The sequence below is a fragment of the Platalea leucorodia genome (genome assembly GCF_965183815.1).
Source record: "Platalea leucorodia genome assembly, chromosome: 3".
Taxonomy (NCBI): Eukaryota; Metazoa; Chordata; class Aves; order Pelecaniformes; family Threskiornithidae; genus Platalea; species Platalea leucorodia.
Genome location: NC_138825.1, coordinates 28,029,914 through 28,047,104, shown reverse-complemented (window position 1 = coordinate 28,047,104; position 17,191 = coordinate 28,029,914). Strand labels below are relative to the sequence as shown.

The window sequence follows — 17,191 nt, the reverse complement described above, 5'->3', positions numbered from 1 at the left end:
GCTCCCAAACCAGCCAGGCGCTCCCGCCGCCCCGGGAAGCCAACACGGGCTCTCCTCTTAAACTATCACAGCCAGAACTGATCAGAAACTTACTGCAACACCAACCAACCGCTGGTCTGAGGAAACTGCATTTCTCTCCAAAACTCACTTTATCTCGAGCAGAGCAAGGTAGCTGCCTTCCCCGTTTGCATGGCGAAGGCAAATATCCCTGGAATCTCTTGTTTACACAGCGACAAATTAGGGAGCTGACCCCTTAGCCCTTATTTGTACAAGCTGTGAAGAAAGGCACTCTCTCACAGGACCCAGAAGGACGCTCCTGAAGGATGCCCCTCCATCAAGATGTGCCCCGGCATTGCCATCAACCCCAGGGCGCAGGAGAGATGGGCTTCCCCTGCACCCTTAAATGATCAGCTTGGTCACTACAGTGCAGTTACTTGCTTAATTAAGCAATACTCCACTGGTTTAAAGACAGCTCCAGCTCAGTTTTTTGTCCTGCCAAGACCCGAAACTTACTTAAATGGAGTCCATGGAATTTGAAGGCTCACGGCAGTAAATCACATCATAAAAAGGTCAAAGTTCTGGTCGATTTCCAGACTAATGGTGTTTAAAACCAATAAATACTTGCCTAATACTATAAATGCAGCCATAAATTTACACTTTTGCGTACATACACGTAGCTTGACACAAAGTAGGTAAAGTCTATCAAGGTAATGGCAACGAACAGATCAGAGAAATGCAAGACGCTCCTGTCGGTATCACAATGGAAAAAGAATCCTTTTCTCCATCTACTGATTTTGTGAGGATTGAAGCAAATAATGCAGTAAGCCTGATCTTGATGCCACTTACGAGAGGTTTACTCCAGCTTAACATATGGGAGCCGATTTGCTGCTCACAGTTACACAAATAAATCCTACTAGGAAACATCTTTCCTGCCCTGCAAACATTTTGAAACTTCAAAATATCTTGCTATGCTGAATCTGGGCAATCCTCAAAAGTTTTGTTTTGCCATATTTTTAATAGCTTTAAAATATTTTTACAAGTTTGCTCCGGTCAATCAAAACATGCTGTTTCAATTAGGCCAAAATCTTCTTAGGAGTTTCTTACAGTGCTAGCCAGCCCCCCCCAGCAGCCACGGCAATTTTCCAAACAAGCATCTTCTCGTGACAGGTAAGAGAGGTATCTTTAAAAGCAACCTGCAGCACCACTGACCCGGGCAAGAGCTACAAAAGAAAGTCAATGCTTTAAAATCTTGTTCTAAATTTTTTCCATCAAAAATCACCTGTGTTGTTCCGAAGCCGACTACAATCTATAAACATGCTCATTTTGCCTGTACTAGACTGAATCATATAAATAACTCCAGAAGTATATAATAAACTATGTGAAAGCCGCCTGTGGTTTCCCCCTTTTAGCTTGTTTGAATCACCCTAAATCTGACTTTAATCAGTCCTAATGACCGTTTATTTCAGCCACAGCAGCCAGATTGCATTTTTACTACCAACTACAGCTACTCGTTGGAAATTTGCCCAGTTCTCTTTTCTAGTTATCACCTGCCAATGCACCACGGGTCAATGACACAGACGCAGTAATGTTCATCCTTGAGAGAGAAATCATGTTGCTCCTTTTCCTCCCTCCTCTTTTCCTCCACTCTCAAAGGAACGCTGGCAGTCAACTCGGGATTTGCTTTTAATTGCTTTGCTTACAAGTAAGCAGAAAGAGCCTGATCTTGCCAATCTCAGCAAAAAGTGGTATTGAGCAGTGTTTTGCTCCACAAACAGTCCCACCGATTCCCAGGGAGCTTATGGAGAACAGAATCGGATCCTAAATAGACAATAATACACTTATGGTTTTAGTACGCTTCATTTTATGCTGAAATTTTCTGCATGCTTCAATACCTCACATTTAAACATGCTTCTGACAACGAGCCTCGCAAACCCGTATGCACAGTTGCGCTACGGAAAGCTATTTTTTGGTATGTCTGAGAAAATGACATGCTAGGCCTATCCCGCCCGTCTCTGCTTTCAATCATTTCTGACGAATCCCAACTGTCTGGAAGGACAGACAGGCCTGGCAGGACGCGGGTTTGCCGTCAGACCGGGAGATAGCCCTGCTTCTCGGGTGAGTATTTCCGTCCTTTGGCTGTTTCCCGCGTGCAGGCTGGAAGCGGAGTAAGGCTTGCCTCTTTTTATATGCTTCTATTGTGCTTACAGTAGAGCCATATTTAAATCGGTATGCAGGCTGTCACCGAAACACAAATAAATAAGGAGGAGAACGACATGTTCCCTTACATTTTATTCCCGTTAACACGACACAGCTGGAGTGTTTTTCTTGCCTCGTGCCCCACGTCCCAGGGCCGCTCACCGGGCTGCGGAGCTGCTCTGCACCCACGGCCACCTCTGCGGTGCACACCGATTTACCGAAGGCAACTAGCCCAAACCAGCGCCACAGACACTTGTCAGCTGGTTTGGTGCTGATGATGGACGAGCCTAAAGGTGTCTAGGGTCACGTGTGCGGGGTATTTAAGCTTAAAGACAGATGCCTACAGGATTTGTAAAAGACACTCGGTGACTTCTTTAGTGTTCTTGAAAGGAGCTGAGGACCTAACCCATCAGCAGAAAGCGTTTTGCTCTATGCTGCCAAGTTGGACCTAGAGAAGTTAAGCGACAGCAGAACACGTTGCTCAGTGAATAGGGCATATGGTTTGCACGACGGTGGACATACGTGTGAGCAACAACCAACGGGTTGCTATACAGCCCCGCTGTATTTCCAGTGCTGTATGGGTGCAAAGGAACCTGCTCCTGTGTTCCTCCGTGTGCTGGGATGGCCCGGCTGCTGATGCGAAAGCCCTCTGTGCCAGGCAGGGTGTAGGGGGAGACTTTCTGCCCGTGCTTGCAGCCCTGTGCACCTTTCCCCCTCAGCTTTCCCCCAAAGCAGCCTTGACGTCCCTGGGAAAGAAACATCAAACGCACAAGTGCCAGATAAAGCAGGAATCTGGGCTGCAGAAAGTTCCCGGCTGAGCCTTCAAGCGCCTTCAGCAGCATACTTTTACCCTTCGCATGGTGGCCTGCCGTAGGATATACAAAGCACCTCAAACAATATTCCAGCAACCTTGCAAAATTTCTCTCTTGCACATACACACGTGCACAAACATTGCACACCCCCCACCCCGATTTCAATAATTCTTGGGCGGATTTACAATTTCCTAAGCAGGTTGCTATAGTGACCCTGCAGAATATTTTTTCAAAACATTGTTGTAGTGTAAATGTTTACATACAGCATAATTCTGCCAAATTGTCTTAAGACAAAGCAAAACATGAAGCGTCTTTGCTTTATGTCCAGGCTTCCAGCTTTTTTAGCGCTGAGAATGTACTTTCAACTAACAGCGGCAGCTAATTATGCCTTTCTTTGGGCTTGCACACCCTCAGGCCTAATAATGGGTCATCTATTAGCTTTAATGAATAACAAAGCTATCGGATTTACTAGTGTTAGCTGATTTCACGCATTTCTGAGTAAATTCTGAGTTAACTGAAGGGCTGGGGCTTAGCTCAAGGCCCAGACACCCAGTTGGTACAAATCAGTGTCACTTGATGGAAGTAATAAAAATGTTGATACTGGGGCAGGACGTTACTGATGAACATCAGTAGATTTTTTTATAGTCTTTGTAATCTGGATAATTAATGGAACAATTTAATAATTTTTAGATAACATACGTCAGAAAAAAATACATGGTTCCTGTTTTAATTCACATTTTTCTGGATTCCAGCAAGACAGAGCAACAGTCAACGGAATATATAAGTATTTGCTCATGGTGTTTTAAACACTGTAATGTTCCTATATCAACATTAACAGTAGTGTGATTTATGATTACAGAACACATACATAGCTATCGAATGTCTCCCGCGCCTCTACTCTGTTTCTAAGATACTAAAGCAAAGTCCAGAGCATAATATAATTTACAGCACTATAAAATCTTTTACAACTGAAGCACAGTGAAAGCTTAATATCCAAGACCTTCTGTAATATGACTATGTCATCTTGTTAAACTTTATTTATGGGAACACTAGGGTTGACAAGAACTTTCTTCATGTCACTTCCCTACTGATTATCAATATCACCTTTCTCACTTCATGGTGTTCATAGGAGGAGGTCTTCCTTTCAAAAACATAGGTTCAGATAGATAACAGACAGTTTCCTCAAAGTTTATGTTCTAGTTACGGCCTTAGATCACTTGCCCAAGATCACGATCTCTTCTTTTCTAGTACGAATGTACAATGCTCCATCCACGACAACAGATAATTCAAAGCATTCACACCTAAGACAAATTCTGAAGCACCATTACCTGAACCTTCTGTGGTTTCTTTTCCCAAAAAAACAAACCAAACCAAACCAAAATCTTGCGATTCTTCGATCTGAATTCTCCTCCAGTTCTGCTTTTAGGATTTCAAAACAGATCATACACCAGAAAGGCCTTATTTTGTCACAACCCTTTAGATGCCAGAGGAGACTGGCACTGTTAATTCTTGTCATTTCTACTGCTCGAGAGAGCAAAAATCTTGGGATCCCGTCACCTCGTGAGACTTCCATCATCTGAGCAAAAGCGACACGAACTTGTGCCTGCCCGATCTTGGCACAAAGGTGTACGAATGCGAAGCTCTGATTAACTCCGATCTGGCCTGAGAACCAAACCATCATCTCTAGTTTTATCTTAACCTAGCACTGGGTTGAAAAACACTCTCCTTGAACTTTCATTATGCTGTAGAGCAAGGCAAAAAAGGTTAAAAAAAATCCAACAATCTTAAAAGTATTTTTCCTCTGCTTTCAGAGAGCAACACAGTGTCCTTCTAGACCTCAAATAGGGCCAAAGCAAGACCTCAGCTGACAGCTTGGGAAAGTATCACAGTTGTCCCTTTTCACACCCATCTCTCACTCCATCACCCACCACGAGTTACACAAATTATTCGATCTGCTCAGCATTTCAGCCCTGGTTTCACTGGTCAGGACGCCAGCTCAGCTGGGAATGTCCTGCCAGCGGGAAGAGGTTGATCACTTGGACACCAGTCCTTTCCAGCACCACTGTCACCCTCTCCTGCAACTTCACCGTACCACAGGAGAATTTCTCACTCCATAACCTCTGGATAATTTCTAATTAATAATTTCTAATTCCATAATCTCTGGACTGAGAATATTAAAAATTAATTCTAGCATGGTATTACCAATCATCAAATACTGGTTGAGGAAGGAACGTGTTCAGAATAAAAGTGATATGAATGAGTAGGTAGGCATACTTTCACCCTCAAGATATAACTTCTTCATACTTTTCTGGCAAGGAAAGGGAATCTTAAAATAGAAATAAACTACAGACCCTTTTCTGTTTGGTTAAAGTAGCCTTAGAACAAACAAGAAACAGGCCTGCACATCTTAAAGGCATGGCAGCTAAGTCTGAAAACACATCTCATCTAAGTGTAATTTCCACTAAGAGATCTGATTCCTCAGGCTTGCCATTGGTTGAGAACATTTTCCTATCAAGGAATTCAATATTACACTCATGGTCTTTAATGTAGACTGGCCAAATATGTTATACAAAGCACCCATAGATTTTCAACATCTTTGCTCACGCCGTCGAGTGCCTAAATCCATGAGCAGTGTCCTACAAATAAAAAGGGCTCCTTGCACAGAAAGGCGTTACTAACCGTGAACACGGGTAGCGGATTCTGCGTTATATTATCCAGGACTCTACAGAATTAAACTAACACAAAAATGTGTAATTATTACAGTAGCCAAATACATGTGTAGCTCTGCTCTATATTAGTAGAAACCTGCGCTGTTACATTTACTACCACTGTCCTAAGCTTCAGTCCCCGAGATTCTTTATAAACATGACAGCCCTCTAAAATTCAAAACTTCATCTTGTCCCGATACAGCAGTTAAATCTGAAATCAACCAGCATCACAGAAAAACTTCAGCCCTCCTGGCACTTCTTCAACAAAGAACGGGTTTGTACTATTGATTGTACCGCTGAAAATAATTTTGCTGTGTTGACAGGCCTCACTCAGCACAGATTGTAATGAAAAGCTGAAAATTAGAAAGTTAAATGAACACCTGCAATGATTTTCCTGCCAATTTTACAACAAAATAAATATTGAATTATTCTGATAAGTGGGTCAAATTCATCCTTGGTATCATGGCCCTTTGAGGATAACAGCGCTACGACAGGCGTGAATTTGGCTCCTGTGTCTTTTTCACAGAGCAAATGCTTCACTGAACTTTTCAAACCCCCTGTGCCAACATTCATCTCCCTTTAGAACCCATCTTTCCCTCTTTACTGAGCTTTTGCAGCAAAGCCATAATTTTCCTATCAACTTGCAGTCAGTTACGTTGACAGTTTGACACGAATATTGTACGTACAAGAAATAATTTGCAAAACAGCTTTTTCAGTTGTTAGACTTAACAGTCATTTCCATCATACATAATCTTCTTTGACGTGTATAATTCCACAAGCTATCCTTCCGGGAAGAATATGCATCCCGCTGTATCATAGCTGCTTGAATAGCATTTTACGTAGCTGTGGTGCTGCAGAGACTTTATGAAAAAGATACTATTATGCAGCTTGGTTTTCATCCTGTCCTTTTTTTTCTTTTTTATTCTATTGCTAGCAGAAGCTGAGGGACACATTATTTTTTTTCTTGCAAAGCAAGCAAAAATTTTATTTTTCCAATCTACAAGTGCTTATGTAGCAAGAAATTCCTGCAAGTCCCACGAAATCCACGGAGGGTTACAGCATCTTGAGTAGATTCCCCCCAACTCGTGTTTGGGGAGGTTCTGATATTCCAACAGCAGAGAATTTTGTGGACGTGATGAAAAACATTTTCCGCCGATCTGCTACGGAGAGCAACACTCTGTTGGGTTTCCTTATCCCCATTACAGTCTGCTCACACCTGTAGATGTCCAGCTACCTCATTTAGTGAGAAGGGCTTCAGAAGACACCCAGGAAGCAAAAAGCAGCCAACAGATTATCATCATGTGAATGGTTTCAAGGGCCATTGATCCCTGTTTTCTGGACATTTGGCCTTTCAAACTGCAAATACAAGTCAAAGCAGAGTCTCCGATTTTAAATTTCGAGAAAGACTACTTTACCAGCTTTTGGCATCCGGGTCGTGTTCTGTAGGTACTCTCCACTCTTATACAGATTCAAAACTCTCTCTAGCTGAGCAGCCGTTTCATCTATTCCCCATTGAAGTTCTCCTTTAAAAGCACAGAAAAAGAATGAGTTAGATGAGAAGCAACCTGCACAGGACAAAATGAGGTTGCATTCGAATAAAGCCCTAAGCTTCAGAGCCCAGCGGTGCCCTGCTCTACAACGGCGTTGTGATGTGGACGTGAAGTCCATGAGTTACTACAAATTGGGTTTCATACCTGACATGAGCCAGGCTTGTCAAAGGCTGGCTCATCCAGCTGGGAACCCCAGGCCTGCGGGCAGAAAACACGGCGGTGAGCTCCCCATGAGGGACGAACTTTAGCCAATACAGGGAACTCCAACGGCTTTGCTTGTTAATTAGCTATAGCCCAGCATCATTAACTTCCCCATTGAATACACAGTACAAGGTATAAAACCCCTAGAACAACGCACCAAAAACCCTCAAATCAGATTTACATGCACATGCAACTACTCTTGTCCCAAAGGCACTGCCTTGGTAAATACTAAAGATCTATGCTAATGTCACTTGCCTCTGGCTTCTGAGGTAGAGAAGCACCACTGGTACCATTGGCAATGGGGAAGTATCCTGTTTTTATCATCAAAATTCCCCTTGCCAGAGACAGGGGTTCCTCCAAATCCCACAAGGAATTGCATTCTGATGCAGTTCACCCCCAGTGAACTATTGCAGTGAACATAAAAGCAGCATCCCCCACATCCCAAATGTGATAGTCACACTAAAAAAGGAAATACTTGGCAGTACCATGTTTATTGCAATTACCTGTTGCATTGACTATCTTATCCAGTAACGGCCTCAGTGAGGATGGAGCACTGTGTGGAAGAAGATATGTAAAAAAAAACCTGCAATGGAAAAGAAACCCATATTGAAAAATTTTTAAAAAAGAGTTTACAAATGTCTGGTAACTACTGAACAACATAAGGAATAAAATTCCTATTGCTTATAAGCCACTGACCTATTCAGGAAATATAATCATATTCTATAGTCAAATAAATATATAGCTGAGACTATTCATACAGCTGTCTGGCATACCTAGACCATGCTGTTATATACAAGGCTGCCTTGTAACTACGTGTAAATGTTCCATTAATACAGAAATTTGCTATGAAGCCCCGTGGATTGTGACTATTTGCAAAGATGTCTGTACTTTAACAAACTAAAAGGATGCCATCAACCCAGAAGTCTTGGGTTTTTTTCAGACCTTGAAAGTGCATAAATCAAATTTCTGCTCGTTTCAAATAACTGAAAGCCTTCTTCTATTGTTTTAATGCCACTGCAATTCAGAATGTCTTCTCTCTTCTCATCATTCATCTAAATTCAAGATGCATTCACGTAGGTATTCATCGATGGATGTATAATCTCCATTTTAACATTTTTAATTATAAAAGAAAAAAACAATAGGTCTTTACCATCATTTGAAGTACAATTAATTTTCACATTGTGCCTTTAAATTTCTATTACTCTGCCAATATTACTACCCACTGCAAACTCAGTGTCATAGCAACCCAAGACAGAGATGGACAGTTCAGGGTCTGACAATATAAACAGAACTATCAGACATAAATATTAGGTAATGAGCAGAACAGGAAGACAATGCGGAAATTGCCCTGCTTTACATCTAACCTGCAAAGCAAAGTAAACGCTTTTTCATATACAGAGACCACATTGTCAAACGGAAACCTCCAGGGACTCATGCTCAGGAGGGAGACTAGCAGATGTCTCACATAAGCACAAATTAAAAAATTAAGTTACTTATAGCAAAAATTGATCATAGGCACAGGTACTATTGAGCTGACATATTCCACTTACACAATGAATATTTCCTTGAGATTTTAACTCCCTTTTTCATCCTTTACAAAAACAGTACTTATGATTTTCCCAAGTGGGATTATCCCCAGGTAGGTTTTCTTAGCAATGAGTATGAAACAGCCGATATAACTACATACAGAAATCTAAAGAGCAGCATAACATTTGTAATGAAAAATTTGTCTGGTAAATTTTACCTCACTTTTTTTTGCTTAGAGATTATCTATAAAGCAGAGTCTGACTGATTGTAAATAGTTCTTTGCAAAAATTCAGTAGCTGTCATTTGCTAAATGCTGGATGGATGAGAGTCAAAGAGGTTATTGTTTTTCCATGGCTCCAGAAATATACGACTTGTTCTAATGCAAACACCCATATGTGAAATTCTGACATGTAGAGACACTGGCGCCTGCACAACTTAATTGCAGGAACATTTGTTATTCATTGATTGCAGGACCAGTGGCATCCCTTGTGATCCGCGTAACACAGATTGTCAGATCCTTTTACATTTGTTCCTGCAGCCTTTTTTTTTCCTTTCTTTTTGAGAACTATCTGATCTTAATTTAAGAATTGTCAATGATGGAGAATTCGTCTCAGCCATTGGTTAATAGTTCAAAATTTTCATTCTCCTTACTTTTAAAGCTGTCCAGTGCTTTGAAAATTGTTCCTCCAAACATCTGGAGGAAAACCCATAGAGACACATTTGTGACAGAAGGTACCCATCTGAAAGTCAAGATGGGCCAGTTCTTGTATGGTAGAGTTTTTTCCAAAATGTTTTCTCTCCTTTAATTATTTACCTCATAAAGAAACCAGCTAGATAGGCTAATTACGCTTTCAAGGCTAGGGCCTGCTATATTTTAAAATTGCAAGGGGTTTACGCCCTGTTTGACATATTGCTGCTTTTGACTTCTACCTAACAGCATGAGCAACCCTTTCCTCTCTAACTCTACAGCAACAGAGTGCATCCACGAAAACACGGAATTTCGTTGCCTGTGCCTAATGAACTGAAGATTCAGCCTTCCAAGACAAGTGCACAGAGTTTGTTGCTAACGCCCTAGCACGGGTGGTCGCAGCCTACTATAGCATGAATCTGCTGTTGAACAAAAACCCGCTGTCTCTATCGAATTAAGCAAAAGCAGGGGCTGAAAACACTGGGGCACTGTGCGTGTGCTACACACTGGTGCGGTTCAAAGGCAATATTAAGAACTGTAATAAAAAAAGACTGCTTCCTTCAGCGAGACCAGCAACCTGCCGCAAGCCCACCACACCGCAGACATATCCCCACTTATGACCAAGATGGATGGGTGCCTATTAAAGGTTTCTTACCCAGACTAGTAAAACGGTCTTAACCAAAAGCTAGCAAGCTAAGCAGGATCTGTAAGCCAAGCAAATGGAAATGGAAAATTTTGCAGGACACACTAAAAACTGCGCTGCACAACTGCAGATGGCTGTCATGTGGTGCAGCCCATTTCAGTGTGGTCAGCTAATGCAACACACATGCTGGTGAGCGGCCTGGGACCAAAGCAGAAGACTCTCTTTGGAGCAGCCTCTCCTCGATGTGGTCTGGCAGGCAGTGAATGGCATGATACTTGAAAGGGAAGTCTGAGAAATGAGCACACCATTATGGCATTGCTTTGAGATCCTCCATCCTCCTATCTGGATCAGACAAGGCGGCCGCCCGCCCCAGCAGCGCCCATCAGCCGGAGCGGCGGCGGCAGGAGGAGCGCGGCACTGAGCTGCGGCTCCCGGCTCCCCGGAGAGCAGCGACACGGCTCCCCCAGCATCCCGCACAGCCCTCTGAGGGGAGCAATGGCCGACGGGGGAGAGCCGAGACCACAAACACAAAGCCGTGGCCCAGAAGGACTCCACTGTAAATTCGGAGAAATCCTTAAATTCGGAAGATGGATGTGTCGGCTGAACGCTTTCTTCAGTGTGGCCAACTGGTCCGGCGTGACCCGTCACCTACGTGTCCCCCATCACGGGCATGGCACCGTCGCAAAGCGGGAGCAGCACCGGGAGCCAGTCCCCCAGCGCCTGCCCATGCAGAGACCCAGGGGCTGTGGGCAGAGGGGAGGGGGGCAAAAGGGAACACCCCTTGCTTTCAAAGGTTTGGGATTACGCCCCAGGTCAGCAGCAACTGAGGGCCTCAGCGGCCCCATGGCTGCACCAGGGACTGTTATCACCCTACCGAGGCAGGCTCCGGGGAGGCAGGGAGCATTGAGCCGGGGTGCAGGATGAGAGCTGAGCTCTAACTCTGCCTCCGAAGCCAGCCCTTTCCTCAGCCGGTGGTGGACAACACGTGATGTCCCCTCTTAACTCACACCAAAGAAGAGCTGCCTGAATTGCCTCACCGCAGAGCTGATGAGCCCCCATCTCCACGGGCACCTCTGTTTCACTCCTATGAAAATCTCTACTTGTGTGAAGAATTCAGTGGAATGAAATCAATGTAAAATTAGACTAAAAGTGGTGAATCACACTCAAAGTATGCAAAACATTTCCAAAGTTATAAATGCTACGTATTTTCACAAGTGAAACAATTATTCATGGCCTCACTTACTCTTGGGTAATCGTTCTGAGACAATACGTACTCACTGATGTGAATAACTATAGAGGATGCTGGAGACTTTTGGCCTACTCTTAATTCTCTTTTACCTTATCCAATCGTGTACCTGTAGGCGTTGTAGAGATTCCTCTTTTCGTTCATACTCTGACACCGTCCCTCAACAGAACAGGGCAGGGTGAAGTTCCTTGCGGGGAATTCCATAAAGCAGTCGCTGTTACTGGTGCAAGAGCTCTCCTCAATGCTGGCATCGTCCAGATCCGTCACCTTCAGTTCCCCATCCACGATCACAAACTGCCGAGGGCGAAAATCCAGTAATGTCACGGAGCCAAGAGGAGAATGAGCCAAATAATGCAGAAGCCGAACTAAGCTGAGACATATCTGAAAGGCAAAAACGTGGGTACCTTGCGTTATTTTCTCAGTACAAAGTATATAAACGAAAACACTTTAGCTGAAGACATATTCATAAATATATGACTTAATGTAAGCATTATAACTTATCCTCAGAACTGAATGTTGCAATTAAGGTATTTTTCAAAAGATTAACATAGTTGACTGTAAAACCCTTAGAGACCTGAAACAAAAATAAGCTGCTTTACCAGTGCTTTCCCACACTATTCTTGAAGCAGAGCTCATTGTTGCTATTCTTACTTTTAACAGAAATAAAAGCATTAACTTTTAATAACACATTACACACAGGCCTTGACCATGCAGCCTGATTCTGCTCTTTTACAAACTCCAGGTCTGGAACTTTTGGCCGGACCGCCCTGCGCCCGTGCCTGGAGCTCCAACTGCAGATGGTGTCTGTATTGCCTCTGTACTGATCCCGCCTTTTGACTGCTTTTATAATTTTTTTCCACTGATTCCTCTTTTGTTTGCCTTTTTCCAGGGGAGAAGGAAGGAAATTCCCAGAAAGAGGAGCTCCACAGCTCCTCCATAACTCTTCACTGTGCCTCAGGGTAAGCGTATATATCTATCTACCTTGGTGGACCCTGATGTGCCACTCTGAGGCTGGGGTGGGAGCTCTTGTGCTGATGCTGCACTTTTCAACTGCACGTTAGAACCTGAATAACTATTACTAGACAGCAAACTCGACAAACATTGACCTCAGTCCCCTTACCAAAGTGCTCTTTTCAGTTCATGCATTCCTTTAGAGTCCGCTACGTAACGTATGAATGCAAATGTAGCATTAATATGAACGCAGTTAAATACTGGAATTTTTATTCTATGTATTAAATTAATAACAGCTCTTACTCAGTCTAGCAAGCTTTTTATTGTTTATATATAATCTTTGTTTTCTGTCAAAATACACTGTTAAGGCCACATGTATTGAAGTAGTCAAATCCAAATTCAGTCTCAGGGCATAAACCGTATACTCAGGGGAGCACCTAAATGCGTCCTTCGTAAGAAAGCTGAGCATGTCTGAAGTTATCTCTCACAGACCCTTCCCCTGTGGGACATGAGGACTCTCCCACTTCTATAATCATTCTCCTGCTTGACCAGACTAGAACATTTTAGTCCTACTTATAGGATACCACAGTTCACACGGAGATGCCTGTAGGTGTAGATGAACGCAGGCCTGGTTATGGGACGCCAGACTTGACCACCCTTTCCTCCCTCCGGAAGGACACAGGATTCATGTATGTGCCATCCTGCAATATGCTGTATATAAAAGGCACATCCAGCCCAAACTAACCTATAATACACGTATCTTCAATTGCCAATCAACACAGAATTTAGCCTGAATAAAAACACAGGTTGTCATCTGAAATTACTGCCTTTTCTCAAACGCCAAAAAGCCCCTGCTCCTACACTGGCAGCCTCTGTAACCAGGCTGAGCCCCGATGGGCTGCTGCCCTGCATACCTGCTGCCAGGCTGGGACTGCAAACGCCCCTGGACGACAAGCTTTAAGCCACAGACGAAGGCTTTGCTCAGTATCACACACCCCTGCTGAGGGCAGAGGTGCTGATCTGGGGAGCGAGCTTTCTGCCGAGTCCTTCAACACAAGGAAATTATTTGCAGGAATAAGGGCAAATATTTATGCAGCTATTTTCAGGACCGGACCACAAGCAAACCTCACTTATCAAGAAGATACGGTTTTATTTCCTCCTTCTTCTCTGTGTTAGTTGCCTCCTAGACAAGCTAACGAGCATGACATTGTTTAAGATGTCGTTACAGCAGTCACAGGAATGTTTCATCAGTAATTCCACCTTTGTGGATCAGCTCAGCACCTTCATCTGATTCTTCACCTCCCTTTGCAATTGCTCACTCACAAATGTCCATGCTGGATGGAAACTTCCCTGTTTATTACCCATAATCTAACAGATGTCCTGGTCATTTACTTTGTACGTAGTTGCTGTCACAGTCCATTATTTGCATTCCCTGGATCAGATGAGCCGAAGACAGGTCCTGTATTTTAGGAGCCGTGACAAATACCTCTACCACTTATTAAGACCGTACAAGGAATACACTCCCATCTGTATTAATAAAATAAACTCTGCCAGGGAACATTCCTGGGCACAGAAACTTAATCCCACACGCACACTCGCCAGCACGGTCTCTGAGCGGGACCAGGGCTGCCCTCCTGCGCGGTCCCCAGCCACCATCCAGAAGGCAGCACGGCCCAGGGACCGCTTCCGACGGGCCTCCTGCACGCAGCCACAGGCCTGCGGAGCGTCCCGGCATTCAACAGCACAGGCACGGGCTGCACCTTGCTGGTTCGCCTCCAAGATCCGTCAGGCGCACTTTTAGTTTTCTGGTACAGATGTAGCCATGCAATCCAAAGTGTCTCAGATGAAGACTGCTGCTGCCTTGCAACGTCTTAGGGAGTTAACCGCAGCCGACGACACATCCCGATATACGCTGAGCGAGACAGCGCTGTCTTGATCAAAGCATTGCTGCAGTCTGGCTTCATTTCGGACAAATTAAGTGGGACCTTCGTGCTCCTGGAAAATTGCCAACGCGGTGGACAACCCGGGTTTGAGATTTGTGTACATTTATTTCACTCTTTCCCCAGTAAAAGGCGAACAGAGCAGGAAGCAGTAGAAAACAATTATAAAACCAACCTACGATAAGGATCAGGAGAGAAATGTAACATCCTTCTATTGTTTAAATCCCAGTTGCAGAGCACAATGCTCAACGCCAAAAATCCTGGGCCTCGAGCTTTAACAAGTAAGAAATGTTTGAAGATATCATGTAAAAAGCATATAACCGGCTACAATTAGATAACATCTACAGACAAAATAGCACAATATCTTAAACACTGCAGAAAGGGAGTGCTAAATGTTGTTTCTAAACCAAGATGTAATCACAAGCAAAGCGAATGTTTAATAAATGTGAATCGCACTGCATAGCACATAACCCTTGCTTCATGCTTGATGGTATTTTGTATTCTTCGCTCCCTTAAAAGTCCTTTTAAAACAGTTGTTACTCACTCGAAATCTGTCTTCCCAGGAAGTCTGTAAAAGCTGAATCATCTCTAAAGGCGAGCCTAGTTCAGTGATGGTCGTCAGCGTGTCTGGGATGTCATTGCTATCCTGGTAACAATAGCCATAGAGCTGAAAAAAAATCACAACCAGGCAATATCAGTGTAATGTATCTTGGCATGCTTTTACATTTCTCCATGGATGAGCTGCAAAGTGAGCATTTCTTACAAGGCTCTGAGCTCTGCACATTGTATTGCCTTGAAGTGCCCCCCCAATAGCTTTTGTATCCTCTCATTTGAGTGACGCTCCCTTGAAACTCCCGAATTAGCTACCAGAGTCTCTTGCAGGCATCATACAGCACACGGCCAGTGAAGGGCCCCCTGCATACCCCTCTGTACAGGATCTTGTACCAATGAATGTTTACAAGAAAAAAAAAAAAAAAAAATATCCATGAATGCAGAAACAGAATTCTACCTGAGGAAAAGTAGTTTAGCCTATGCAATACTTGGCTAAGTAAGACTGATTTTCTGCTTAAAAGACACCACAAAGTAGCTTTTAATGACATTGCCCATAGGACTACTGTTTGTGCATTGAGTGGCAATGTGTATTTCAATGACATGGTAGCTTGAAAAGCAATTGAAATGCCAAAACTTATCTTTTACCAGCCAGAAATTGCCTCTCACTATATCTGATGGACTTTTGTGTACAGTACTGTTAAAGAACGGCAAATACTTCAAAATATTATCTGCCCGTAGCTTCTTCAGTTTAAAAGCATTTAAATGGCAATTTCGGCCATGCTCCAGCTCCTTCTTGTATTTGGTTTCCAAGGACATTTGAATGATTAATTTTCGCTTGCACAAATAATTGCACAAGAAGAATACTTAAAGACTGTGGAGAAGAGATGTCTTGCTTTATATGGAGTGGGACAATGTCTGACAGGGCTGGGGGACAGGCTTTTACAAACTCCCTGCCAAGCCCTGGCAGAGAGGCAGTTAAATGAGCTTGCAAAGGATCTGATTGCAACTTTCCGGCCCGAACAGCATGCACATGAAATAAAATTAAATGTAATCTCTGCCCCCAGTCAAATAAACCATACAGTAAGAGGGTGCGTGTGAAAATGCAGCATTAAAAAAAGCCCTGCTGCTCTTCCTCTACTGCCTTGCCCCGAGCTATTTGACTTCTCAAACCTCTTCTAGTTTTAAAAAGCTCAGGGAAGATGATGGGATATGGACTGCAGGACTCAGATATGGCCCTGCAGAAGAAGCCAGGCTCATGCAGACCAGATCGGGGACCGACCCTCATCCAGCAGGACAGCAGAGAGCCAGGCTAGCGAGTGCCATCGCTGGAGGGAGCGGGGTGAGGCTGAACACAACCGCTGCGAGCAGATTCGAGTATCAGGCACATTCTTAGGGCTTGTGACCCTCCCAGACAAAAAAGCAAAGACCAGGCTAAAGTCAGCAAATATGGGATTTGTTATGAACCCTTCTGCTAGCTCTGACTGTAGCTGTCTACATTTAAAGGAAAAAAGGGTGCCAAAAATGTAAAAGAAGTAAACAATTTTTCTTTTTGGTGTAAAAAAGGCACTGTATTTCAAAACAGCTGCTTAAACATGGACATTAACCTAAACAAAAAAAGAGCTAGAAGATTTGATTTTAAAACATACTGAAAAGATTTTGGCATCGATGCACAACAGAGAATTTGTGATAGATGCCGATACAAACATTTGAAATAGGAAAAGGGACCTTTCTCTTTACTGCCACAACCATGACAAACACTGCAACAGCAGTCGTTTCTTAATCTGGAGCCATTCAGACCGAACTTGGGTTTGTTCTTTATCATCTGCGACACCATTTTTGTGCAGCTTATGGACAGAAGTTAAATCTTTGTGTGTTGCAAACTATCGTAGAGGATCACATCAGCACAATTCTGTTTAAGCCTTCTGAACTAACAAAAAATGAAATTAAATGAACGTATTTAATACAATAGATATCTTTTCTCAGAGACAAGCTGGATTCTGCAGTTCTTGCTAGGTATTTCTCATCTCTCTTGTGCGGGGGCAGACTAAGAAGGCAGGATGAAGCTCGGTAGGTTTGAAAACCCTCACTTCTGAGTGTCAAAAACTAACATCTGTTTCTGTATCATTTGCAGAGTTCAGCGTTTGTCTTTAGCACAGTAATACTATCCATTGGGAAAA

The 17,191-nt window shown here is 43.4% G+C and overlaps 1 protein-coding gene across 1 annotated transcript in view; it reads right to left on the bottom strand.

Annotated features, from left to right (window-relative positions):
- Positions 1 to 17,191, bottom strand: part of PKDCC (protein kinase domain containing, cytoplasmic) — a gene marked incomplete at its 3' end in the record, with an annotated part of 35,911 nt that overhangs the window by 5,885 nt on the left and 12,835 nt on the right. Inside the window, exons 2-5 of the mRNA XM_082305244.1 lie at positions 15,007 to 15,129; positions 11,681 to 11,952; positions 7,971 to 8,050; positions 7,132 to 7,239 (exon numbers count right to left, since the gene is read on the bottom strand). Coding sequence (XP_082161370.1) covers positions 7,132 to 7,239; positions 7,971 to 8,050; positions 11,681 to 11,952; positions 15,007 to 15,129 — 583 coding nt within the window. The remainder of the gene's footprint in view (positions 1 to 7,131; positions 7,240 to 7,970; positions 8,051 to 11,680; positions 11,953 to 15,006; positions 15,130 to 17,191) is intronic.